Consider the following 12,263-nt stretch of genomic DNA (forward strand, 5'->3'; position numbering starts at 1 on the left):
AAGAATGACTCATCCTGGAGCTGTTCCAGAGTCTATGAGGGCTACAAGGAGAAAAGATGCATCACAGACCTTTTTCATTATAATCCCCACTGTCATTGGTGCCTCACCACCAGCCTTTGCTATCTGGAAAGTCTGAGCAAAGCAGATGTGAAAACTAATTTCTCTGAAGGTGCAGAGTCATTGCAGTGACACTTCTGCCTGAAGGATCCGGAGGAGTAGAGTATAGCAGTTCACTCCTCACTTCAGTGGGTAGTATGTCACTGAGAGCATGACAGGAGCTGTTACCAGAACATGCCCTGTCTCATCTGAACACCTCAAGTTGCCTGCAGTGTTCAGAGGATTAGACAGTTGCCTTACCAACAATGGTACCCAGTAGTAATTTAATGCTGGTGCTTCCTGTGCAAAGATTGGTATTCTCTGTGTGAAGAAAAAGAATGCAAGAACACCTGCAAGAAGCACAAAAGGTTAGTGATTCCTAGGGCTACTCTGATCTTCTAACAGCTAAAGAATGGATGAAACAAAACCAACAGATAGTAGATCCAAGGCTGGTTTTTACAAGATCTTGTAAACAATTAATTCCTCCATACTAATTATCTCCTGGATCTGTATTCTGAACAGGAGAGAGATGCAAGTGAATCAATTACTGTAAAGATATCCATGGGCCCAAAATGACTTTAATCAATTGGTTTATTTCATCGTTCTACTGGATTTAATAAATAATGATGAAAAAGACAATAGAATGGAATAATAACTAAGACCACCAGGTGGATTTTTCTAAAATAAGGAATCAAGTGAGCAAAATCCTGCTGCTTTAGATTTTATTGCTTGAAGAAATACTTAACTATTTCAGATTAAAAAGAGAAATGACAGTGCTAGTGATAAACAGAATAATAAATTTAGAATAGAACAATGCATTTAAAACAGAAACAGACAAAAAGATTTATTCTTAAACAGAAAGAAGACATGAATGAATTTCAGTATTTCATGGCTAGCATTTCAGAAAATGTGTTTCGAATCAAATTTGCTGCCCATCTTGAAAGTCACACCACAGTAATGACAAAAAAAAAAATAGATGTGGTCCTGGTATTAATTTTCTGTTTCTAGTAAAAATATCATTCATTAGTAATCTTTTAAAGTATACAGAATACAAAATACGTATATTAGTATAACAATATTTTGAAACTGCTGTCACAATTTAGAAAAGCTGTAATGAAATACCGCCAACTTGAATTTCTGAAAGTGCTTAAATTTTAAAAAATCTATTTTTTATCATAGCAAACCATGAATTATATGAATTTTCAAAAATGATTTTTGATATTTTGTGGTAACAAAGAAAACTCTATGAAGATGTTAGAAATATTCTATTTTGTTCCTATGGCTTGGAAATCCTTTTGAATGGGCTTTAATACAGCAGAGCTTCAGGCCCATCTCCTGCAGATCTGTACCATCTCCTCTTGTATGTGTGCTGTCTGCTACCAGCTGAATGTCATGTGCAAGTTTGCTCAGTTCTCATGGAGGGAGAACAGATTATGACTGACTTATTGGTTGTGAATTTGATTTGATCCAGCTATGATGCTTTGTCTGCAGAAGTCCTTGTGCTAGTAACACATGCAAACACAGTAAAAGCAGTTACAGAAATCACAGAATCATAGAATGGTTTGGGTTAGAAGGGACCTTAAAGATCATCTAGTTCCAACCTCCCTGCCATGGGCAGGGACACCTCCCACTAAACTAGATTGCTCAAAGCCCCATCCAACCTGGCCTTGAACACTTCCAGGGATGGGGCATCCACAACTTCTGTGGGCTACCTGTTCCAGTGCCTCACCACCCTCGCAGTAAAGAATTTCCTCCTTATACCTAATCTAATCCAACCCTCTGCATCTAAGTGATATTATTATGACCATACAGAGAAAAAAAAAATGGGAAAAATATATATTTGTTTCGGTTCAGTCTTGAAAATCTTTGGATATAGGAACAGCTTCCCAAATAGTCAGACCAAGGAGAACCTCCAACTGTTAACCAAGCATATATGAATATGGGAGGCACACTTGTAGGTATCAGAAAATAAGAACATACAATTTGGAAAAAAATCGATTAGCTTACCTACACCACCAGCAACGAGAATTTTCCCCAGGAATAAAAGAAAGTCTGTAACTTTGTCCAGAACTGCGACTCTGTTCAGCAAAAGACATGATATATAACCATCACAAACCAGACATTTGTATTCTTTTTCCTTACATCTATGGGTAATTGACAAAATGTGGCCAAGAAGCTGTTTACTGCTGGTTTCACAGACTGACAGTATAACAATGCAGAAAAGCAACACTGAGATGGACTTTGTTATAACCTAATCCTGTGAGGCAAAAAAAGCACTGAGCCTTTTGTTGAATTAGGCCTTAATGCAGCAACACTGCTGCAGCACTTGGAAACTCTTCATTGCTCTTGATGATAAAAAAATAAAAATAAAAATGTATCTTTATTTCAATCTTTCTTTTAGGTCACAGATAAACCAGCCCAGAAGAGGCAAAGTACACACCATAACAAAAAGCAATGTTTGTGTAGATTGCTGGTATGTCCTCTTTTCACTTAGTCCCATCTGGCCACATTTCATCACTCCAGATCATGCCAAATCTACAGAACTATCTTAAGATATCATGGTACAACACTGAAGGTAGGAGGCTGCAAAGCAGAGGGACAGTCACAGATGAATGAATGGAGGTAGACAAAAAAATTGACAGTAAATCTGCAGCCTTCACTGAAAGCAACAGCAGGGAGTTTCTGCTTGAAAGCCTGCCCGCCTGTCTTACCAGAAACTTCAGGTAAATAATGGCATGGAAAATGAGCTTTGCATATTCAGTCTCATGACAACACTGAATGCTATGCAGATCGCAGTATACAGTACTGACTACCATGAAAAATAAACATTATAACTCTTAAAAAGAACAAATCATATTTAGCCTGTCAGAGTTCAGCAATAGAAGCAAAATACACAAGATAAAAAAATTTCTGTTCAAAACCATAAAATTATATACCTATATTTTAGTTGTTGCTTTTACTGATTAGAGCAGAAGCACAAAGGACGGTGAAGCAGTGGTTCTGAGACGAAACAAATGCAGCTTCTCTTTCCTATTGCACAAGCACTACACAATGTGGGCACCACTGTTCTGATACGTACTCAATTTTCCCATCTCCAGTCCTTTCCTCCTCTTTCTTAAGCATTGTTTCCATTTTGCTGCCTTTCAGCATCCCCTTCCATTACCTTCCTGCTCCCAGTTCTTCACTAAATAAACTACCTAACCAGTTTTACTGTGCCTCTTGCTTAGATTGTCTGCTATGGCATCAACATGGCCTGCTCCCAGGTTCTTCTCCCATTCTTTTTTGATCCCACAGTATTACAGGAACAGCCAAGAACAATGAAGTACTGGTGAGAACAGGGAGTTTGGCAGCAATCTTGATAGCGGGGAAACAGACCTGGGGAGTTCCCAGCACCAGGGAAGATCTAGTTATGTTAAACACACTGTTTTTGAGAGTACTCCCTCTTCTTTCTTGCCACATTTCAACACCCCATAGGCTTTCTGGAGCAATCTATAGACTTAGGTCTTTCAGTTTTCCTTTTTGAGAGAAAGCAAGTGGACAAACGCTCAAGAAGCACACAAACAATAGATTATGAGTATCGCATTGCTGTATACCCATAGATCTCCTCTCAGTGACTCCATTAGTTCCTTGGAGGCACTATTACAATCTATTGGGTGCTTAGGATTTTAAACAAGCAATCAAAACAAAACTGCTATATTAGATCAACTTTGCACAGGTTACTGTGCCAGAGAGCTTGCTCTTACACACTGGCTTTTAGAAGTGATGGTCGTGTCATGGGACAGAACCAGCTTACATTAATAGTTGGAGTAGAGGTAGGAGAGGAAGGAAGTGTGTCTTCATCGTGCAATAGCAGGGAAACCTGACATTTCCAAGGACTGGGAGATGGTCCCTTACCTCACCACATTTCGCATGAGCAGAAAGAAAGCCTCCTTTGCTGAGGTGCAGAAGTTTTTACCATATATGGCAATCTGCAAAACAATAGTAGTTGTTAAGTGTTTTAAATAATCAGAATACCTCTTTGTATTTAAGAATCATACTACATGTAATGCATAGTTCTTTTTAATCTGTGGCCATGGAACACTCAGATGAACATAAAGGAACAATCCCCCAATCACCTATTATCTATCGATGCTTCCCATCAAGCTGCAACAGAATATCATCCATCTTTCCCCTCCAAATCACCTGTTTGTGAGTGTGCTACCCCTTGTGATCTTGCAGGCAGCAGATTCAGTACTTAGTTTTCCAAGCAGAGCAAAAATGCTACTTGCTGAGGGATTCTTCTCACTTAGCTAGTTACCCATGTAAGATTTATAGCCAGCAGAAAGGAACAGGTGCTTGTAGAGCAAAAGTGAGTTGACCCATTTAGATATTGACTTAAACCAGACTCTGTTCTCGAGAATAAATCAGCAACACCAGTATCAAAGTCAGTAGATTTACATCAACATAAAGCATGGCAGCTAAAGCTATACAGGAACAAAAACATTTTTTCTTTCTGGAATAGTGTCCACAAGGGTAAGATATTCTAGAAAACCTCTTCTGGTTCTAGTACAGTCCGTTTGCCAACTGTAAAAAAGATATTCAAAAAGAATACTTCTTCTTCAAGACAGCATTAATTGGAAATATCTTTTGTTAGAACAGTGGGTTATAATAGATTCATTACAGCCACCTCCTTTGAGATAACATCTGTGACTGTCATTTTCAATCACTGAAGTTGTTTCAAGTCAGAACATCCTAGGGTGAAATCTGTGTATGTCTATTTAGGTGAAAATCTGGAATTTCTCTTCAGGAAGCTAAAATAACAAGGGTTATTTCAGAGTAACATCACTGCTGCTGCTAGTACAATTTGTGCTTTTGACTTCCAGGAGCAAATACAGACACCACGTGCCTTCTGACTTCCTTATTCAAATCCTGCCACCACAAAGAAGTGTCCAACATGCGATACAAAACAAGATAACATTCCTGTTGAAATCAGGATTTCAGCCACTGATTCAGAGAGGAAGTTAACCAGTTATGCCATCCTTTTCCACTTACTTTGTGGAGCATGGAGTATGGAAAAAGACAGTCAAGAAAAGGCTGAGCTTAGAAGAAGGAAAAAAATCTTAGTTTTTCATGGCAGTACCACATGCAATTCCTGAAAACTCCTATAAATGCCATTATTTATTCAGCATATTCTAGTACTGCTGGCTGTTGACCAACTAGAAGTAGCTAGGTTATTTTACCATCCCAGACAGGGGAGACCACATGCAAAGACAACACATACCATGATGTAGGCATTTCTGTTTATAAATTTTAAGAATTTTTCCAAACACCAGAAACAGCATTTGAGGCAGCAGAGTAGAAATCTAGTGAAGGAGTTCTGTGTACCTGAAAAAAAGGAGAGCGTACATCATAGAATTCATGAACAGTCTTCAGAACAAAGAAATCTATTCAGAATAAATTCTTACATTGTGGCAAAACCAGAAATATTTCTTTTCTTCTATGTACGGACTCTCTTTCCTAACCAAATTTAGCTCACTAGCTTTAAGTTAGATCATATTCATGTCCTGAATGAATTCTGCATTAAACTCCCAATTTACTCAATTTGAGTAAATCAGCACAAATTCGTTGATTTTGAATTGAACTAAAATGGCTAGTGCTAATGTGGAATTCATCTCTTTTAATTGCTCAAAAAACATCTTGGGAAAGTCAGGAAATCATTTACAAAAGGAGTTCTTAATAAGCTAGAGCAGATTCATAAATCTCACCTTTCAGTTTGTGATCCAAGTATTCCAGTATTACTCTAATAAGCTGGACAATTGCAAGAATTAAAGCACCAAATGCCAGTGAACCTGTATGGTACCTGAAACAAATTAAATGCTATTTAATGGCTTGTATTCACAGCAGTTGGCTCTAATTATACTTTATGTCTTAATCACAATGGCATAGCTAAACATTCCCTACCAGCACAAACTATCAGCTAAAAAGATAAGTACAAAGCCTGTGCCAAGCTGTAATCACAGAATCACAGAATTGTAGGGGTTGGAAGGGACCTCCAGAGATCATCGCGTCCAACCCCCCTGCCGAAGTAGTAATGACTCTCTTACCTCAGGTTGCTTAGAGCGTGTGGCACAACTTAGATCACTACAATTCATTCACTTTTACTGAATCCCTTTGAGCAGTTTTGGAAAATAAATTATTCTAGAATAAAGTCAATCCTAATCTGGACAGAGTGTCCATGGGAGATAATTATAGGAGCCTAATTATAAGGTAGATTGTGAATCAATTGTCTCATAAAGTCAAGAGAGGCTTTATGTATCAAAAGATTATTATGACTACGTCAATCTTATACCTATGTTTTAAAAGTGTTTATTCCTTAATTGCTATTAGTAAACTAGGCACTTCATGAATCAGGGCATCCTTCTCTAAGTTGACAGGAAGCACCAAACTTTTAATAATCATAGAATCATTAAGGTTGAAAAAGACCTTCAAGATCATCTGGTCCAACCATCACCCTACTACCAATGTCACCCACTAAACCATTTCCCTAAGCACCACATCCAACCTTTCCTTGAACACCCCCCCCCAGGGACGGTGACGCCACCACCTCCCTGGGCAACGCGTTCCAACTACTCTTGCTGGACTGCTCTTTCTGAGAAGAAATGTCTCCTAATTTCCAACCTAAACCTCCCCTGGCACAGCTTGAGGCCATTCCCTCTAATCCTATCACTAGTTACCTGTGAGAAGAGGCTGATCCCCAGCTCCCCACAACTTCTTTTCAGGGAATTGTAGAGAGCAATAATGTCACCCCTGAGCCTCCTCTTCTCCAAACTAAACAACTCCAGTTCCCTCAGCCGCTCCTCACAGGACTTGTGTCCCAGGCCCTTTACCAGCTTCATAGCCCTTCTCTGGACGCATTCCAGGGCCTCAATGTCCTTCCTGTAGTGAGGGGCCCAAAACTGAGCACAGTACTTGAGATGCGGCCTCACCAGAGCAGAGTACAGGAGGATGATCCTCCCTGGTCTTGCTGTCCTCTAATGACCAATGGGTTAGGGCATGGAGAGGGGGGAGCACAGCAAAAATGGTGGAGTGTGCATCCTGAATAATGCACTGCCTTGCTCCTCCCATGCCCATCACAGGAGATGGACTGTCCCATGAAAGGCTCATCTCCAGGTGGGGGAACCCAAACAATGCACTCAGAGGAAAGGACGCCTGTCCCAGAAGAGCCATCAGCCTCATGGCCCAGGCGTGAAACCCATCAAGATGAATCAATGGAATTGAATTCCTTGAGCACTTTTTGGACTGGGCAGTGTTAATGACTAGGGGTATTGGACACATTATGGGATACAGGGGAAGAGAATTAGAGCATTTTGGGATAGCGCAAGACTTACTATGGGATATTTAGGGGAGGAGGAATCAAAGGCAGGTTAAGAGGGATATCAATGTAGTTTGGGGAGGAATAAATGCAGGAAAAATTGAGGAATAAGGGGATAAAAAGTTGCATGTAAACAGCTACACATTAGTACACCTTCTGTGGCCATGCACTGCACCTGATCAGCACAGTCTGACCTACCTTATTAAATTGCATTTCTGTTTTCCTGGGTGAGGGACTCTTTTCTGTGTGGATGTGTGTGGGGATGGATTTTTAAGTGCAAGCAGCTTGACGCAGACCACACATCAGAGGGTCAGTGGAGCTGTGATGCTAGCAACTGAAGCAACTAATAGTATGTGAGTGTGATTGCTAGTGGATGTTAAGGTTGATTAGCTAGTGAGTAGCTTAAGTAGCTTGGGAGCCAAGTATGTTTGCGTCTCTCTAAAGGTGAGACCACAAGAAGAGTCGGCTGCCAGAGGTACCTGAGGGTCCTGGTCAACTGCTAGAGAGACCATCGGGTCTGCATGTTAACTGAGACCTGTTTGTGTGTCTGTCTCTAAGAGAAAGCCACCTGGAGAGGCTAACTACAGGAGGAACCAGGAGTCCCAGACAACTTCCAGAGAGACCATAATGTCTGGGGGTTATTGAGAGGGGTGTGTGTGTGTGTCTGTTTCTGTGTATCTGTGTGTCTGTCCGTGAGGGATGGAGTCTGTAACAGCAACTGGAGTGAGGCTGTGGGCCTCAGGGTCACATAGATCCAGCTGCCAGCAACTGGGGAATTAGGAGATCCAGGGGCCAGCTATTGGATAGATCAAGTGTCTGAGCCAGGCTACTGGTGGTATATGCACCTTATATTATATATACACAATTGGATAAAAGTCCATTAGTGGGAATTACATACACTAACAGACCATCATCCTCAACAGTCAGGAGTCCTGATCAGAAGGGAACAGGATGAAGCTACTGGGGCTAGTGCTGTTTGTGCAAGTGCTCTGTGTGTGTGTCTGTTGATCTGCATGGTCAGCTGTGTATATATTTGTTGTATACATGTATTTGGGTGTGTGCACCTACTGGGAATAACTGCTCTTCCTTGTAACTGATTGAACTGGGGGACATCAAGCTGCAGCTGCCTTGCCTCTACTGGGCTACTGGATTTGGCATTCCCCTAAAAACTACATTTTCCTGACTAAGCACTTTCATTTGATATTCTCCATTTGGCTTCCCAAATTGTAAAAACAGCACTTGTTGAACACATAACAAGGATTACATCCAGCTTCACGGTCTTACCGTATTGCCCGTCCAAAGGAAGAGAAGAGTGGCCACAGTGGAATATCAGCTGGTTTTCGAGAGGCCCAGTAATAAGAGGCAAAGGCACCAGCAAGGGTACACTGACCCAGTGCAATTGCAAAGTTTACCAGCCAGAGAAAAACAAAGGCATTGGCTAACTGAAAGATGAAGATGTACTTATGGTACAGACTTTCTCCTCCATAAAATGCAAAAGTACACTGAGCACCTGGGCATAATTTGGTAACATTGGTTGTGTTAAAAGTCTGTATGGAAAGAAAAATAAAAACCAGAATGATAAGCAATGAATTCCATGTAGAAAGTCTCTGAAAGTGACTTAATAAAAATCACACAATTCTGTTTGATGTTTCATTAGCTTATTCAACACTGCACTCCAACAGCACGCAACCTGTTTACATATTTAGGGGGTTATATTAATGTCTTATTCAGGTGCTTAACTTTAAACTATGGAGTTAGCAAACAGACCTGTTCACCACACATCTGAAACCAACAAAAATGGAATATGAATTTCAGAAATCTACTTTTAAGACAAATATAGAATCATAGAATTATAGCAGCATAGAATCATAGAATGGCTTGGGTTGGCAAGGATCTTAAAGATCATCTAACTCCAACCTCCCCTGCCACAGGCAGGGATGCCACCCACTATATCAGGTTAGCCGAGGCCTCATCCAACCTGGCCTTGAACACCTCCAAGGATGGGGCATCCACAACTTCTCTTAGCAACCTGTGCCAGTGCCTCACTACCCCTACAGTGAAGAATTTCCTCCAAATGTCTAATCTATATCTATCCTCTTTTAGTTTAAGACCATTCCTCCTTGCCCTATCATTATCTACCCAAGTAAAGAGTCCTTCTCCACCCTCTTCATAAGACCCCTTTAAGTACTGAAAGGTCACGAGGTGTACCTGGACCCTTCACTTCTCCATGCTGAACATACCCAGCTCTCTCAGTCTTTCTGCATAGGAGAGGTGCTCCAGCCCTCTGATCATCTTTGTGGTCCTAATATGCTTCAGTTTCATTAAGGAAAACCTGCTCAGCTTAAAAAAATATATATATACTATTCGTTTGAAAACTAGAGGCCAAATCTGCATCTTGGTAAGTTACCACATTTGAATTAAAATGAAACAAGGACAATGAAATAGAAGCCTCGCAAATTTGAGAACACCTATCAAAAAAAATCTGTATTTCTGTGTCTCCCTCCCTCACCCTGTAAACTGTTAATACCTACCCATCTCACAGGACAGTTTAGAAGAAAAAATAGTTTATATCTGTAAATTGCTTTGAACAAAGAAGTGTTATCTGAAGAACTATTTGCAGATTTAACATGAGGAAACATTATTTAAAATAAGCATGTTTTCTACTAGCATTGCATATAAGAAATGCAATTAGTACAACATTTATTATAAATAAATAAATAAACAAATAAATAATAAATAAATGAATAAATAAAAGTAAATATTAGTTCCACTTACCTCTGGGTCACAAGTCAGGTTTGCATACTTGCACAGTGTTTGATTAGCCATTACTTTATACACAGGTTCTCCTGATGTAGCTAAAAAACTTAATTAAATGTTTTAAGGAGGAATCACACAACTGTAGGCTTTGAGCAACTTAAGACTCTGAAGTGGGGAACCACTAGCTCTAAAGAATATGTGCAGATAACAGAAAAATTGCTTTTGCTATGCAGATATGTATATGAAGGGCTGACAGGTATGATGTAATATTCTCATTACTCAGAGAACTAAGGCAAACTCTATCCTTGAACTATGATAATTCCTGACCAGAATGGGCAAGGGGAATAACCTTGAAGGTTCTGTCAGTCTCTCTTGCACACCTACTTATGGTACGGCAGATTATGCAGTGGTTCTTTGATGGTTCATACTTTGGTGGAAGTAGACACAGAGCAGAAGAATAAATTAACATTGTCCTGAACAGCAAACGCTGGCATTCTTAGCACGTGAAAGAAGAAAAAAATGTTTTAAAAAAGCAATTTTCCCCTCTCTAATATCTTGCCAAACCCTTGCTGTTCCAGGAACAAACAGTTATTTCTGTTCTGCAGTTTAGAGAGGACTAAGTGCACGATATATTCTCATTCCTTTCCTATACTTTTCTGAACAAAAAGCACCAGCAGCCTCCCCAGCTAAGAGACCATTAACATTGGGCCTATAGAGCACGCAGCACATTAATGGCCATATTCCCTCTTTGCTGAGGGCTTTTTTTCTCCTGTTAAAGTCCATCTTATGTAGTATACTAAGGCCTTGCATGATCCTCAATGCATTGGCAAGAATTTTAGTCCAGTTCTTTTTAATGAAATTAAGTCTACTGTCTGATTTGTACATCAATCCCAACTGTGCAGTTAGGAACAATCCTGCATCAGTGGAGCAAGTGCTAAGTGACCAAATAGCCCTATCGACATGGGTTTGGTTAAGGTGATATCACAGAGCATGATTTTTTCTTGCAGAGCAGAAGACTGTTCTCCAGAGATGTGCACAGACAGAAGGATACACAGCTGTCACAGCCCAGTAGGAAATGCAAATTGCAATGAGTATGAAGGTGACAATTGGGTAGAACAATGTAGACATTATATAGCCAATAGCCCTATGAAAGAAAGAAAACATGTCACGTAAGCTATAACAAGATAAGAAAAAAAAAGCTTTTTATCAACTTCTAACATCATCTTTTTTACGTTGAGCTACTTGTTGATAATGGTAGCAAATCTAGTGCTGGGATCTCAAAACACTACAGGTACTGCCTTCATATATCTTCACTTCGATATTTCTACCACTCTACTTTATTGGCAGCAGTACAGATGACTTCACTTATTTGCCACGTTTGAGCCTGTCTTCTTTCTCCTCCTCCACTACTGCTTCACAGATCCTGCTCTTTCCAGGTCATAAACCCATTTCAATCATATCTCCTTGCTGACTGCTGCAGACATTATCCTTTATTTCCATGTCCCACTCTGATCAGATTCTGTGCTCTCCCTTCAGCCCCTACATAGCCTGAAATTATCCCCTACTGCTTTGTATTTTGGGACATTGTTCCCATTCTTCCTTTCCTGTCTTAAGTACTAGCTAGTTTGGGTAGAGGCACTGCACTTCTTTTCAGAATTCCAGGACATTCCGACACCTTCCCGTGACTGCGACTTTCCTCATTCTGAGTTTACGTGGTAAGGGCTTGGTAGCAGGAGGGCTGCAGGCATGGCCTCTGTGAGAAGAGTCCAGAAGCTGCCCCATGTCATGCTCCAAAAGGGACCTGCTGCTGGCCAGAGTTGAGCCAATAAGCAATGTTGATTGCACCTCTGTGAGAGCATATTTAAGAAAGGAAAAAAGACTGCTGAGCAACAGCAGCTGGGAAAGCAAGGAGTGAGCAACAGCCCTGCAGACACCAAGGTCAGTGAAGAAGGAAAGGAAGGAAGTACTCCAGGCACCTGAGCAGAAGTTCCCCTGTGGCCTGTGGAGAGGCCCTTGGTGGAGCAGACTGTGTCCCTGCAGCCCATGGGTCCCATGGTGG

The 12,263-nt window shown here is 40.6% G+C and overlaps 1 protein-coding gene across 2 annotated transcripts in view; it reads right to left on the reverse strand.

The window, feature by feature from the left end:
* SLC44A5 (solute carrier family 44 member 5) overlaps nt 1-12,263 on the reverse strand; it is a 90,030-nt gene that overhangs the window by 7,726 nt on the left and 70,041 nt on the right. For both annotated transcript variants that reach the window (XM_013193143.3, XM_048062111.2), the window contains exons 13-20: nt 11,256-11,348; nt 10,223-10,310; nt 8,732-8,994; nt 5,841-5,935; nt 5,357-5,460; nt 3,991-4,064; nt 2,104-2,174; nt 358-446 (exon numbers count right to left, since the gene is read on the reverse strand). In XM_013193143.3, the coding sequence (XP_013048597.1) occupies nt 358-446; nt 2,104-2,174; nt 3,991-4,064; nt 5,357-5,460; nt 5,841-5,935; nt 8,732-8,994; nt 10,223-10,310; nt 11,256-11,348 (877 nt within the window). The remainder of the gene's footprint in view (nt 1-357; nt 447-2,103; nt 2,175-3,990; nt 4,065-5,356; nt 5,461-5,840; nt 5,936-8,731; nt 8,995-10,222; nt 10,311-11,255; nt 11,349-12,263) is intronic.

The sequence above is a fragment of the Anser cygnoides genome, chromosome 8, assembly GCF_040182565.1.
Source record: "Anser cygnoides isolate HZ-2024a breed goose chromosome 8, Taihu_goose_T2T_genome, whole genome shotgun sequence".
Taxonomy (NCBI): Eukaryota; Metazoa; Chordata; class Aves; order Anseriformes; family Anatidae; genus Anser; species Anser cygnoides.